Source organism: Oncorhynchus kisutch, linkage group LG20 (assembly GCF_002021735.2).
Source record: "Oncorhynchus kisutch isolate 150728-3 linkage group LG20, Okis_V2, whole genome shotgun sequence".
NCBI classification, from domain to species: Eukaryota; Metazoa; Chordata; class Actinopteri; order Salmoniformes; family Salmonidae; genus Oncorhynchus; species Oncorhynchus kisutch.
In genome coordinates this window covers 44,905,357-44,919,451 of record NC_034193.2, presented here as the reverse complement: position 1 = coordinate 44,919,451, position 14,095 = coordinate 44,905,357, and the positions used below count along the sequence as shown (strand labels likewise).

Genomic DNA, 14,095 nt, shown 5'->3' with positions numbered 1-14,095 from the left:
GGGCACTACACTACAGGCACTACAGTCAGATTTCAATGAACCAGCTATATTATAACCAGGGACTTACTAAATCACTTTTACTTGGTATTCATATCCAGGACATTTACCCTGCACTGCTCCTCTTCCAGCCCCCAAATCTATGCAAGACGGCTGGGGAGGCGGGAGGGAGGAGGAGATGGGCATGTCTTCTGGCCAATGGGATGCTGACGCCGGAGACATGTGGAACAGCCCCGCCTCCCAGGAGAGCAGCACCTCCTGTAACTCGTGGGGCCAGCCGCCCAAGAAGGGCCCGCCCAAGGGCAAGATGGGCAACCAGCCAGACGAAGCCTGGATCATGAACCGTCTCATCAAGCAGCTCACGGACATGGGCTTCCCGGTATGAATGTGATTCGTTTTGCAATGTCAGAATTAGACCTGGGTTCAAATACTGGGGTGTGTGTGTAAGGTTTTGGGATAATTGTTTTGTCCTTTAAACCAGGCAATTTCAGTCAAGCACAGATATGAAGTATTTGAAATGATTTCAAATTGTTTCAGAATCCACACATTTAAATGTATGTATCAAGCATGTAGTCAGTGTATTGTTGAAGTTGTCACTGACTGGGTGTCTCGTGTTGCCATTGTGTTACAGAGGGATCCTGCCGAGGAGGCTCTGAAGAGCAACGACATGAACCTGGACCAGGCCATGAGTAGGTTTTCCCTGTGTGTGTGTGTGTCTGATTGTGTGTGGGTGCACATCTACGTGTGTTTCTGCTTGTTGCTGTGTATGCGCATTCCATATTTATCTGACCTCTCTCCCAAGGCGCTTTGTTGGAGAAGAAGACTGAACTGGACAAGCGGGGCATGGGCATGTCGGACTACAACAACGGGATGAACAAGCCATTGGGTTGCCGTCCCCAGGCCCTCTCCAAAGACCCCTCCTCGGACCGCAGCCCATTCCTAGACAAGGTACTTTATGAATGCCACTAGCATTGTATCAGGAATCGATAGCCGTCATGTCCAATAGAAAGACAGCTAGTGAAAGACATGTCCATTGACGAAGGATGAAACCACAAACGCATGTGCCTATGAATGGTGAAAATACAGGGGTCTTGTTTCAGTCCCACCTTTTCTTATTACCGCGATTGGGATTACGAGAAGTTGACAGTATCCTTTGTAAAGCGTGCCATACACACAAAAAAGTGATTGATTTAACTGAAATGATTTACTGGCTGACTGATCTCGTCTCCCCTCCTCCCTGGTTCCAGGACGGTGGTCTGTCAGACGACGCCCCCCCCTCACCGTTTCTGCCTTCTCCCGTCAGCCTGAAGCTCCCCCTGATTAACAACCTTCAGCCTGGGCTGGCCCTGGGCTCCCCGGGGCTCAACATGCAGAACTTGAACAACAGACAGGTAAGGAGGGGAGGGGGGGGTGAAACGCATGCGCTGCACCTCAGTCTCGTAATGAGGTAGCCCTTCCTGCGATTAGTGTCGCCCTCGGCCCTATTATGGCTAACGGTTAAGACGTTGGTTCAGGTCCCGTCTGTGACACACACACACACACACACACACACACACACACACAAACAAATAGATCACAAACACTTTTAGTGTAGATAAGTATACAGTAGCACATACACAACCACACACACGTGCTTACATGACAATCTCTCACACACACACACTTCATGAACCCATTGCCAGGAGCTGGAGAATAGAGGGGCCTCGATATGCGACACTAAAGGGAGAACACTTTGAACGTAGTTGAGAATTCCATTCAGCTCTCCACCACTCTCTCAAGGGTCGTTACGTCCGTAACCTTGCCTGCGGAGCCCATTGAAATGGCATAGTTTTTGTATCATCAACTTTACACAAAGGAGCTGCCATAGAAATACAAGTCCTTTTATAGAACATAAGAGTCCTTGAAAGCCCAACAAAGCACTGTAACTCTGTCATAACAGTATTGAATTGAACAACTTCTTGTCTGACACTGAACATAATTCTCTTTACTACATAAGTCCCATTTTCCTTTTGGCATATTGCTGGGGGAATTTAAAGAGCACTATCATTTAATCACAGTCACCATTTAATCCAACTGAATGCACTCCAAATGTGCCAGTTTCTCCAGTATTGGTCAGTGGTTCAATGCGGTAGACCTTAGGTTTTCAACTATTTTCTTTCAAATGGACCCTGGATGATTTGGGAAGTGGTGGAGAAATAGCTTGTCTTTATTTGTGTTTTCTCTGAGACTGTGTGAGCCAGAGTTGTGTATTGTGAGGGACATCCTATTCATCGACTGTCTGGAGAGAATGAGTGGATTGAGTGATTGCCATGTCAACTCTTATTGACGTTTAGTCATTTCCTCTCGTGTTTGTGTGTGTGTGTCTAGATGCAGAGTGGAATGTTGGGCAGTAGTGGAGCAGCACTATCCCGGGCCATGCAGCAGCCGCCTCCTCAGCCGTCAGTGCCGCCTCTCGGCTCCTCCCAGCCTAATCTACGCGCTCAAGTGCCTCAGTTTCTCACCCCTCAGGTACACACACACACACACTATGCCTCAGCCAAGTTTCTCTCCGTTCACACACACCATGTTTTCTGTCCCCCAGCCCCAGGCTCTCTCCATGACTGCTTTACTCTGTTTTAAGATATTTTGAGATGTTCTGAACAACTCATCTGTCTCCTTGTCCTCCCTCCAGGTTCAAGCACAGCTCTTGCAGTTTGCCGCAAAAAACATTGGTCTGAACCCTGCACTTTTAACCTCACCAATAAACCCTCAACAAATGACCCTGTTGTACCAACTTCAGCAACTGCAAATGGTGAGTACAAGCCAAAGGCCCCTGTCTGCATTAGAAACAGGGTTCGTACTCCCAGAACCAGGCAGGATGGGCCTGTCTGCATTAGAAACAGGGTTCGTACTCCCAGAACCAGGCAGGATGGGCCTGTCTGCATTAGAAACAGGGTTCGTACTCCCAGAACCAGGCAGGATGGGCCTGTCTGCATTAGAAACAGGGTTTGTTCTAACCGAACCAGACCGGATGGGCCTGTCTGCATTAGAAACAGGGTTCGTTCTAACTGAACCAGACCGGATGGGCCTGTCTGCATTAGAAACAGGGTTCGTTCTAACTGAACCAGACCGGATGGGCCTGTCTGCATTAGAAACAGGGTTCGTTCTAACTGAACCAGACAGGATGGGCCTGTCTGCATTAGAAACAGGGTTCGTTCTAACTGAACCAGACCGGATGGGCCTGTCTGCATTAGAAACAGGGTTCGTTCTAACTGAACCAGACCGGATGGGCCTGTCTGCATTAGAAACAGGGTTCGTTCTAACTGAACCAGACAGGATGGGCCTGTCCATTAGAAACAGGGTTCGTTCTAACTGAACCAGACCGGATGAGCCTGTCTGCATTAGAAACGGGGTTTGTTCTAACCGAACCAGACCGGATGGGCCTGTCTGCATTAGAAACAGGGTTCGTACTCCCAGAACCAGGCAGGATGGGCCTGTCTCCATTAGAAACAGGGTTTGCTCTAACTGAACCAGACAGGATGGGCTATTCTTATTGTATTTTTTATGGACACCCTCAGGGGTACCCCAGAGTCTTTTGGATAAGGTGATGACCCTTTCTCTCTTTCTCTTCGTCTCCCTCTGCCTTTTGCTCTCTTGCATTGACTCTTTCCGTCTCTCTTTCTCTCTGTTTCTAGGCGTACCAGCGTTTACAAATCCAGCAGCAGATGATGCAAGCTCAGCGCAACGTCTCGGGCCCCATCAGACAACAAGAGCAGCAAGTAAGAGGCCCCTGTTTCAAACCCTATACATTCTCATCACTGTGTGACCCTCTGGGTCGTTCCATTTGATTACAATCACTTTTTGATTTTGAACTAAACTTTCCATATTTGCCCATGGTACAAGTGGTCAGAAAGTGAGAAGATGGAGGTGCTCAAAGTTGACCCATTTTGCATACCCTACCTACATCCATGTCTTCATCACTGGAAAAGATAAACTGTTGAGCGTGATATCATTTAAAAGCTTACAAACTAGTATCAAGTATAAAAAAATGACATCCTTTAATGTTGTTTATCTAAAACCTCATAACCTCGATTGATTATATATTTTTATTTTTTAGCGTTTTTGTTTTTGCATTTCGGACATATGTTGTAGCTTTGACCCGATTTGACGTCATCTGAGGTTTTTTTTTTTGTGCTCGCAATCGATTGAGACAGCATGCTCTTGAAATCGAGGTGTCATTTCAATCCTAGAAACAGAATGGACATAACCCTTCAAACCGGTGCAATTTAGCTGGTATATCATTGACATTTGAATTGAAATGTTTACTTCCAATTGCTCCGACAAAGATGGCCACTGGTCCACCCACAATTGAATGTCAACATAAAACAAATAATAGAACAGACATTTATCTCTGTTTCCTATGGAAGACTTAAAGTATAATGTAAAACAACTGATCTATCCCATTCAAGTCAACATTCTGATGTGTGGACCTGCTACCATTTTGAAAGTTGACATATTAAAATGTATTCCCATTTCAGAACATCCACCCTGTGTTGAAGAGCATGGTGTCTCAACCAATGGCAGGCACAACTCAAACACCAAAGATAATATCAAAATCGGGTCTAAGCTACAACATCTCCAAAAATAATCAGCGTGCAAAGTTTTTGATCATTGACAAAGTTACAATTACGATTTAAAGAATCTATAATACCGTAGATATGTGCTACAAATTGTATTGTTTACGATTGGTGTTGAACTCGACCGGATATGCTGACTTAAAGTTGCGTGTGAGTCAGGGGAAATGTGTTTGTCAAAAGCACCTCCAGTTGCTGAAACTTGCTATTTCTCTAGAATGTATGGAGAAGTGGTTACAGAAGTTGGTTGCTTGTGTGGTTGGATCCTTTTCTTATTTTTTCTTGCAAATTGAGAACTTCTGTAAAATAATCTGAAGACACTAAATCAGGGATTCCCAAACCCTTTTGGCACGTGACCCCATTTTGATATCTGAAAGTTCTCGCGACCCCAACCATGTGATTAACAGTCAATGTTTACTTTTTTAAACTGGGGCCATGGCAGTCAATTGCAAAACATTCTGACAGTATTTCTGTTTTGTATTCTCAACTCACCATCACATACTTTTAATGTGGGGCTATGAGTCAATTACAAGTGAGTCTGACATAAGATCAATTATGTCACCACCACTAATGACATAGGTGTGCTTGATGCATGTCGCATCTGCGCTTCTCAAAGTCGAGAGCTGTGGTCCACAGTGCGCACCTCATCTCTCCTGTCACATCCAACCTGGATCGATATTTGTTTTTAATGCAGACGAACGCACTGAATCGGCGTACTATGAGTTTTAATTCTTGGAGGGAGACGGCACGGTATTCTTTTTGAGTCAGGAACCGAAACTACTCAATAGTGACCCGTGAATGCGTTGTCTGCAACATACGGTCACATCGACTGCATGGTAAGGCACGACTCCTACACCATCATTAAGTTTGCAGACGACACAACAATGGTAGGCCTGATCACCGACAACGACGAGACAGCCTATAGGGGGGAAGTCAGAGACCTGGCCAGGTGGTGCCAGAATAACATCCCTCAACGTGATCAAGACAAAGGAGATGATTGTGGACTACAAGAAAAGGAGGCCCAAGCACGCCCTCATTCTCATCGACGGGGCTGTAGTGGAGCAGGTTGAGCGCTTCAGGTTCAAACAAACTATCATGGTCCAAACACACCAAGACAGTTGTGAAGAGGGCACGACAAAGCCTATTCCCCTTCAGGAAACTAAAAAGATTTGGCATGGGTCCTGAGATCCTAAAAAGGTTCTACAGCTGCAACATCGACAGCATCCTGACTGCCTGTTATGGCAATTGCTCAGCCTCTGACCGCAAGGCACTACAAATCAAATGTATTTATAAAGCCCTTCGTACATCAGCTGACATCTCAAAGTGCTGTACAGAAACCCAGCCTAAAACCCCAAACAGCAAGCAATGCAGGTGTAGAAGTACGGTGGCTAGGAAAAACTCCCTAGAAAGGCCAAAACCTAGGAAGAAACCTAGAAAGGAACCAGGCTATGAGGGGTGGCCAGTCCTCTTCTGGCTGTGCCGGGTAGAGATGTTCAAATGTTCATAAATGACCAGCATGGTCAAATAATAATAATCACAGTAGTTGTCGAGGGTGCAGCATGTCAGCACCTCAGGAGTAAATGTCAGTTGGCTTTTCATAGCTGATCATTAAGAGTATCTCTACCACTCCTGCTGTCTCTAGAGAGTTGAAAACAGCAGGTCTGGGACAGGTAGTTGAAACTGGAGCAGCAGCACTACAGAGGGTAGTGAGTACAGCCCAGTACATCACCGGGGCTAAGCTGCCTGCCATCCAGGACCTCTACACCAGGCGGTGTCAGAGGAAGGCCCTAAAAATTGTCAAAGACCCCAGCCACCCCAGTCATAGACTGTTCTCTCTACTACCGCATGGCAAGCGGTACTGGAGTGCCAAGTCTATGACAAAAAGGTTTCTCAATAGTTTTTACCCCCAAGCCATAAGTCTCCTGAATGGGTAATCAAATGGCTACCCGGATGTGTGCCTCCCCAACCCATTTTTTACACTGCTGCTACTCTCTGTTTATCATATATGCATAGTCATTTTAACTATACATTCATGTACATACTACCTCAATTGGGCCGACCAACCAGTGCTCCCGCACAGTGGCTATCCGGGCTATCTGCATTGTGTCCCAAACACCACCCGCCAACCCCTCTTTTACGCTACTGCTACTCTCTGTTCATCATATATGCATAGTCACTTTAACCAGATCTATAGGTACATACTCCCTCAATCAGCCTGACTAACCGGTGTCTGTATGTACAGTGCCTTGCGAAAGTAGTCGGCCCCCTTGAACTTTGCGACCTTTTGCCACATTTCAGGCTTCAAACATAAAGATATAAAACTGTATTTTTTTGTGAAGAATCAACAAGTGGGACACAATCATGAAGTGGAACGACATTTATTGGATATTTCAAACTTTTTTAACAAATCAAAAACTGAAATTGGGCGTGCAAAATTATTCAGCCCCTTTACTTTCAGTGCAGCAAACTCTCTCCAGAAGTTCAGTGAGGATCTCTGAATGATCCAATGTTGACCTAAATGACGACTGATGATAAATACAATCCACCTGTGTGTAATCAAGTCTCTGTATAAATGCGCCTGCACTGTGATAGTCTCAGAGGTCCGTTAAAAGCGCAGAGAGCATCATGAAGAACAAGGAACACACCAGGCAGGTCCGAGATACTGTTGTGACAAAGTTTAAAGCCGGATTTGGATACAAAAAGATTTCCCAGGCTTTAAACATCCCAAGGAGCACTGTGCAAGCGATAATATTGAAATGGAAGGAAGGAGTATCAGACCACTGCAAATCTACCAAGACCTGGCCGTCCAGGTCAGAGATGCAGCCAAGAGGCCCATGATCACTCTGGATGAACTGCAGAGATCTACAGCTGAGGTGGGAGACTCTGTCCATAGGACAACAGTCGTATATTGCACAAATCTGCCCTTTATGGAAGAGTGGCAAGAAGAAAGCCATTTCTTAAAGATATCCATAAAAAGTGTCGTTTAAAGTTTGCCACAAGCCACCTGGGAGACACACCAAACATGTGGAAGAAGGTGCTCTGGTCACAAATTGAACTTTTTGGCAACAATGCAAAACGTTATGTTTGGCGTAAAAGCAACACAGCTCATCACCCTGAACACAACATCCCCACTGTCAAACATGGTGGTGGCAGCATCATGGTTTGGGCCTGCTTTTCTTCAGCAGGGACAGGGAAGATGGTTAAAATTGATGGGAAGATGGATGGAGCCAAATACAGGACCATTCTGGAAGAAAACCTGATGGAGTCTGCAAAAGACCTGAGACTGGGACGGAGATTTGTCTTCCAACAAGACAATGATCCAAAACATAAAGCAAAATCTACAATGGAATGGTTCAAAAATAAACATATCCAGGTGTTAGAATGGCCAAGTCAAAGTCTAGACCTGAATCCAATCGAGAATCTGTGGAAAGAACTGAAAACTGCTGTTCACAAATGCTCTCCATCCAACCTCACTGAGCTCGAGCTGTTTTGCAAGGAGGAATGGGAAAAAATGTCAGTCTCTCGATGTGCAAAACTGATAGAGACATACCCCAAGCGACTTACAGCTGTAATCGCAGCAAAAGGTGGCGCTACAAAGTATTAACTTAAGGGGGCTGAAATAATTTTGCACGCCCAATTTTTCAGTTTTTGAGTTGTTAAAAAAGTTTGAAATATCCAATAAATGTCGTTCCACTTCATGATTGTGTCCCACTTGTTGTTGATTCTTCACAAAAAAATACAGTTTTATATCTTTGTTTGAAGCCTGAAATGTGGCAAAAGGTCGCAAAGTTCAATGGGGCCGAATACTGCACTGTTGCCTCGCTACTGTATATAGCCTGTCTTTTTACTGTTTTATTTCTTTACCTACCTATTGTTCACCTAATACATTTTTTGTGCTGTTGGTTAGAGCCTGTAAGTAAGCATTGTATTCAGCGCATGTGACAAACAAACTTTGATTTGACATCACAGCTCGGTCAGCTGTTCCATTTCACTTACCGACCCATCAACTGATCCAGGATCACAAACGGATTTCGCTGATTTGGTCACTCATCTGTATCCTTTTTTTCCCCTATTTGCCCTGCATGATTGCTTTCAGTTTCCCAAATATGTCTGTTACATAGGCAAGGAGACATGTTTCATTTTCAGCTAAGTCTGTTTTGTTTTGTTTTTTTACATCCAATGCCAATGAAACTTCCTCTCAATTTAAAAAAATAAATCTTTCCCACACTCCCCCTCGATAACCACCAAGCCTCGGTTTGAAATGGAACATTGTCATGCTCTGATCCCATATCGCCACAAAAGTTTGGGAACAGGCATGTGCGATGTAGTTTACAGTCGAAGTTACCTGCTGCGTATCTGAGTTCTGCGCTCTTGCTGCCAGTTGCTTTCGGTGTACCTATTATAACTCAGTGGGTGTATCATACAATGCATCCATATGGTCGAGGGAGACTCAATCATAACTAGAGTGGAATCAGTTTTTCGTCAATATAGCCACGCTGAACATCACCTGTGCTGTTTCATGCTCGGGAATCGTGAGACAGAACAATATGTCCTCGTGTATAGCATCCCCTGACAAAAGTCAATGCACCTCGGCCCTCAAAGCTAACGTCCATTTGGAGAGAATAAAGTGGAGAGTTTGAGTCTTTCAGTCAGTTTCCTCTTGATTGCTAACTATAGCATCAATTCAGTGTTATCCATTTTCATAGACCCCTAGTTTGGGAACCGCATGCACTAAAGGCAGTCTTTTCCCACCAGATAAGTGACTGTTGATGAGGTGCTGATTGTAGGAGTCATGCCACGGTCTGTTGGTCTTGGTCATTGTAACCTTATGCCCTCACTCTTTCTCTCTCCTTTATCCCCCTCTTTCTCCTGTTCTGTTTCTTTCTCAACCCCCCCCCCTCCAGGTTGCACGTACAATCAATAACATGCAGCAACAGATCCAACAGCACCAGCGTCAGCTGTACCAGGCCCTGCTGATGAAGCAGCAGCCCCCCGGCTCCCACTCCGGCCTGCACCCCGGCCAAGGCAAATCAGCCCTGGACTCGTTCCCAGGCCACCCCCAGGCACTGGGCCTTTCCGACCTGCACACCAAAGAGCCGCAGTCTTCTCCCAACTCCTACAGCCCCTACCCCCTCTGTGAGTCCAGCACTCACACTGTCACTCACACTGTCACTCACATACGCACTCCTTCAGCCCCTACGCTCTCTCTACATATCTCACAAACAAGCTGTTTGTGTAACTAGTAAGCCTTAAATACGTCAGTATAAGTCCCTGCAATGTCTTTTATCTATCTGGTTTGTGTTGAGCTGTGTATTGAATGTTAAATGTTTTCTCTCTCTTAGCTGGACTCAATCCAAACATGAATGTAAACTGCATGGAGGTGGGGGGCCTGTCCATGAAGGAGCCTCCCCAGCCCCAGTCCCGTCTGTCCCAGTGGACCCACTCCAACTCCATGGACAGCCTCTCTGGAAACTCCTCCCACATGGAGCCCAACCTCAATAAGCACGGTAGGAGGAACATTAGGAACTTTGAAGTCTCATTTAAATTCTGTTGTTCCCTCGGGGGGTGGGGGGGCAATAAATAAACATATATGCACGCTGTCAAACAAGAAATCAATCTATTAGTCATCTCGGTAGAAAAATAGGGTTTTCTGCTCACTTAGTCGATTTTCTTCCCCAACATAGTGACTTATTTGACTCGCTCTGAATAACATTAACGTATTTCACACCAACTCTCTCACCAGCCAACAGACATTCTCTGGGTTTCTTTCACACGGTTTTGCATTCACAACAGACACGTTAACACTGGAAATTGAACGTGTGAGCCACAAACACCACCTCCCCTAACCTCTCCCACTGTGGCGCGAGCAACAAGCTGCCGTTCTGCCCCTTATAGTAATCAACTTGTACCAGTAAACAGGGGTTGTTATTACTCAAAGGCTTTTGTATGTTTCCACATATCTCAGTGATGAAACGGTGTGGGAAATCTCAACTGGAAGTATTCAGTATGAAATCAATGGTTTCTCTTTAGTGCCTGACATTGAAAATTACTATTTAAATCCATTTCTATTTCTCAAGTGATGTCTCACGTTGATATTCATCTGGATGTATCCTTGCGACCCAGTGTTCAGTGTTTTGCCCTCCATACTCCACTAAGAGCAACACTGACAACCACTCTTACTTTGCCATGTTTTTAAGCCTTTATGATTGAGACATCTATATACATTACCAGTAAAAAGTATGGACACACCTACTCCTTCAAGGGTTTTTCTTTATTTTTACTCTTTTCTACATTGTAGAATTATTGTGAAGACAAACTATGAAATAACACATGGAATAATGTAGCAACAAAGTGTTACAAATCAATATATTGATCTTCGATGCAAAGCATATACTGCTTTCTCGGCAGCAGGCCCAAATCCCTGTCATTTGCACGAAGAAAAGCCTGAGAAAAGGGGGGAGGAGTTCCGGCAGCCTTCTGAGAATTCATAAGCGAGTGAGCAAACCCCCACTGCCATCCCGTTCTATTGGCCAACGTGCAATCATTGGAAAATAAAATCGATGACCCACGATCAAGATTATCCTACCAACGGGACAGTAAAAACAAATGTTTCATTGAGTCGTGGCTAAACGACGACATGGATAATATAGAGCTGGCGGGATTTTGCATGCACCGGCAGGACAAGAAGCTACCTCTGGTAAGACGAGGGGTGGGTGTGCCTTTGTCAATAACAGCTCTTGCGCGATGTCTAATTTTTTGTCTCAGGGTATTGCTCGCCTGAGGTAGGCTATTGCTCGCCTGAGGTAGGCTATTGCTCGCCTGAGGTAGGCTATTGCTCGCCTGAGGTAGGCTATTGCTCGCCTGAGGTAGGCTATTGCTCGCCTGAGGTAGGCTATTGCTCGCCTGAGGTAGGCTATTGCTCGCCTGAGGTAGGCTATTGCTCGCCCGAGGTGGGCTATTGCTCGCCCGAGGTGGGCTATTGCTCGCCCGAGGTGGGCTATTGCTCGCCCGAGGTGGGCTATTGCTCGCCCGAGGTGGGCTATTGCTCGCCCGAGGTGGGCTATTGCTCGCCCGAGGTGGGCTATTGCTCGCCCGAGGTGGGCTATTGCTCGCCCGAGGTGGGCTATTGCTCGCCCGAGGTGGGCTATTGCTCGCCCGAGGTGGGCTATTGCTCGCCCGAGGTGGGCTATTGCTCGCCCGAGGTGGGCTATTGCTCGCCCGAGGTGGGCTATTGCTCGCCCGAGGTGGGCTATTGCTCGCCCGAGGTGGGCTATTGCTCGCCCGAGGTGGGCTATTGCTCGCCCGAGGTGGGCTACTTTATGATAAGCTGTAGACAACACTGTTGTTAGGTTCTTTTCAGAGTAAATAACTCACGGACACTAGAGAAGCTTAACCAAGTTTAATTCTTCCCAAAGGGTCGACACAACTGTATTCCGACAAAAGACATAGCTTCCCCCGTGGTGGTATTCATACCCCACTTTGGGTGGAGTCTCTTCCTTATCTCTAAACATTGCATCCTTCCTGCTAAGCAGGGAACTAAGTGATATGAGCCTTCAACGGTTTCTCCCCTTATCAGTACTGTCACATGATTGTTTTCCCTGTACTCAGCCCCTCCTAAGCTTTATTATGGCATACCTCATGTCTCTTGTGTAAGTAATATTCCTATAACAATGTTCAAAGTTTACTCCAGACTTCCAACACTATCTACCAAGAGTTCTCATATTATTCCTAGCCGGCTATTTAACACCACCAAACGAAGCTGGCACTAAGACCGCTCTCAACCAACTGTATAAGGCGATAAGCAAACAAGAACATGCTCATCCAGAAGCGGCGCTCCTTGTGGCCGGGGACATTAATGCAGGCAAACTTAAATGTCACGTGCAGCCAGAGGGGGAAAAACTCTACCACATTTACTCCACACAGAGATGGATACAAAGCTCTACCCCGCCCTCCCATTTGGCAAATCTGACCATAATTATATCCTTCGGTTTACAAACAAAAACTAAAGCAGGAAGTACCAGTGACTCGCTCAATACGGAAGTGGTCAGATGACGCTGATGCTACGCTATAGGACTGTTTTGCTAGCACAGACTGGAATATGTTCCGGGATTCATCCAATGGCATTGAGGAGTACACCACCTCAGTCATCGGCTTTATCAATAAGTGCATTGACGACGTCGTCCCCACAGTTGACCGTACGTACATCCCAACCAGAAGCCATGGATTACAGGCAACAGATGAGCTAAATGCCTACTTATGCTTGCTTCGAGGGAAGTAACACTGAAGTATGCATGAGAGCACCACCAGAAAAACAAGTGATAGCCCCACTAAGGGGCAAACCAAGTGGGATGGTGTATCGCTGCAGAATACGGTGGTAGCCATGCTGCCTCTTGATTCTAGCCATCCCGGATCCGGGATCGTGAATACAGCCTCAAGCTCATTACCATAACGCAACGTTAACTATTCATGAAAATCGCAAATGAAATGAAATAAATGTGCTAGTTCTCAAGCTTAGCCTTTTGTTAACAACACTGTCATCTCAGATTTTCAAAATATGCTTTTCAACCATAGCAAAACAAGCATTTGTGTAAGATTATTGATAGCTAGTGTAGCATTTAGCTCTGTTAGATAGCAAATGTTCAGTTTTTCCTGAAAGATTCTTTGTGTAGGAGAAATCGCTCCGTTTTGTTCGTCACGTTTGGCTACCAAAAAAAAAAAAAAAATTCAGTCATCAAAACGCCAAACTTTTTTCCAAATTAACTCCAAAATATCGACTGAAACATGGTAAACGTTGTTTAGAATCAATCCTCAAGGTGTTTTTCACATATCTCTTCGATGATATATCGTTCGTGGAAGTCTGCTCTCTCCTCTGAATCACATGGAAGAATGCTTGCAGCTGGAGATTACGCACCAATTTCGACAAAGGACACCGGGCGGACACCTGGTAAATGTAGTCTCTTAAGGCCAATCTTCCAATGATATGCCTACAAACATGTCACAATGCTGCAGACACCTTGGGGAAACGGCAGAAGGTGTAGGCTCGTTCAGGGCGCATTCACAGCCATATAAGGAGACAAAGGAAAACAGCGCCTCAAAAATTTTGCTCATTTCCTGTTTGAAGTTTCATCTTGGTTTTGGCTGTAGCATCAGTTCTGTGGCACTCACAGATAATATCTTTGCAGTTTTGGAAACGTCAGTGTTTTCTTTCCAAAGCTGTCAATTATATGCATAGTCGAGCATCTTTTCGTGACAAAATATCTTGACTCAACAGACCAAAGGACACATTTCCACCGGTCTAATGTTCATTGCTCGTGTTTCTTCGTCCAAGCAAGTCTTCTGATTGATTTCCTTTAGTAGTGGTTTCTTTGCAGCACTTCGACCATGAAGGCCTGATTCACACAGTCTCCTCTGAACAGTTGATGTCTGTTACTTGAACTTTGACGCATTTATTTGGGCTGCAATTTTAATGTATTTTTTTTCTTTCT

The 14,095-nt window shown here is 45.4% G+C and overlaps 1 protein-coding gene across 5 annotated transcripts in view; it reads left to right on the top strand.

The window, feature by feature from the left end:
• Positions 1-14,095, top strand: part of LOC109865791 (trinucleotide repeat-containing gene 6C protein-like) — a 61,950-nt gene that overhangs the window by 37,812 nt on the left and 10,043 nt on the right. For 3 of the 5 annotated variants that reach the window (XM_020454234.2, XM_020454236.2, XM_031799562.1), the window contains 9 exons: positions 99-376; positions 629-686; positions 800-945; positions 1,245-1,388; positions 2,365-2,505; positions 2,669-2,788; positions 3,672-3,755; positions 9,515-9,746; positions 9,953-10,117. In XM_020454234.2, coding sequence (XP_020309823.1) covers positions 99-376; positions 629-686; positions 800-945; positions 1,245-1,388; positions 2,365-2,505; positions 2,669-2,788; positions 3,672-3,755; positions 9,515-9,746; positions 9,953-10,117 — 1,368 coding nt within the window. The remainder of the gene's footprint in view (positions 1-98; positions 377-628; positions 687-799; positions 946-1,244; positions 1,389-2,364; positions 2,506-2,668; positions 2,789-3,671; positions 3,756-9,514; positions 9,747-9,952; positions 10,118-14,095) is intronic. The other 2 variants (XM_020454237.2, XM_020454235.2) reach the window with 1 other exon arrangement.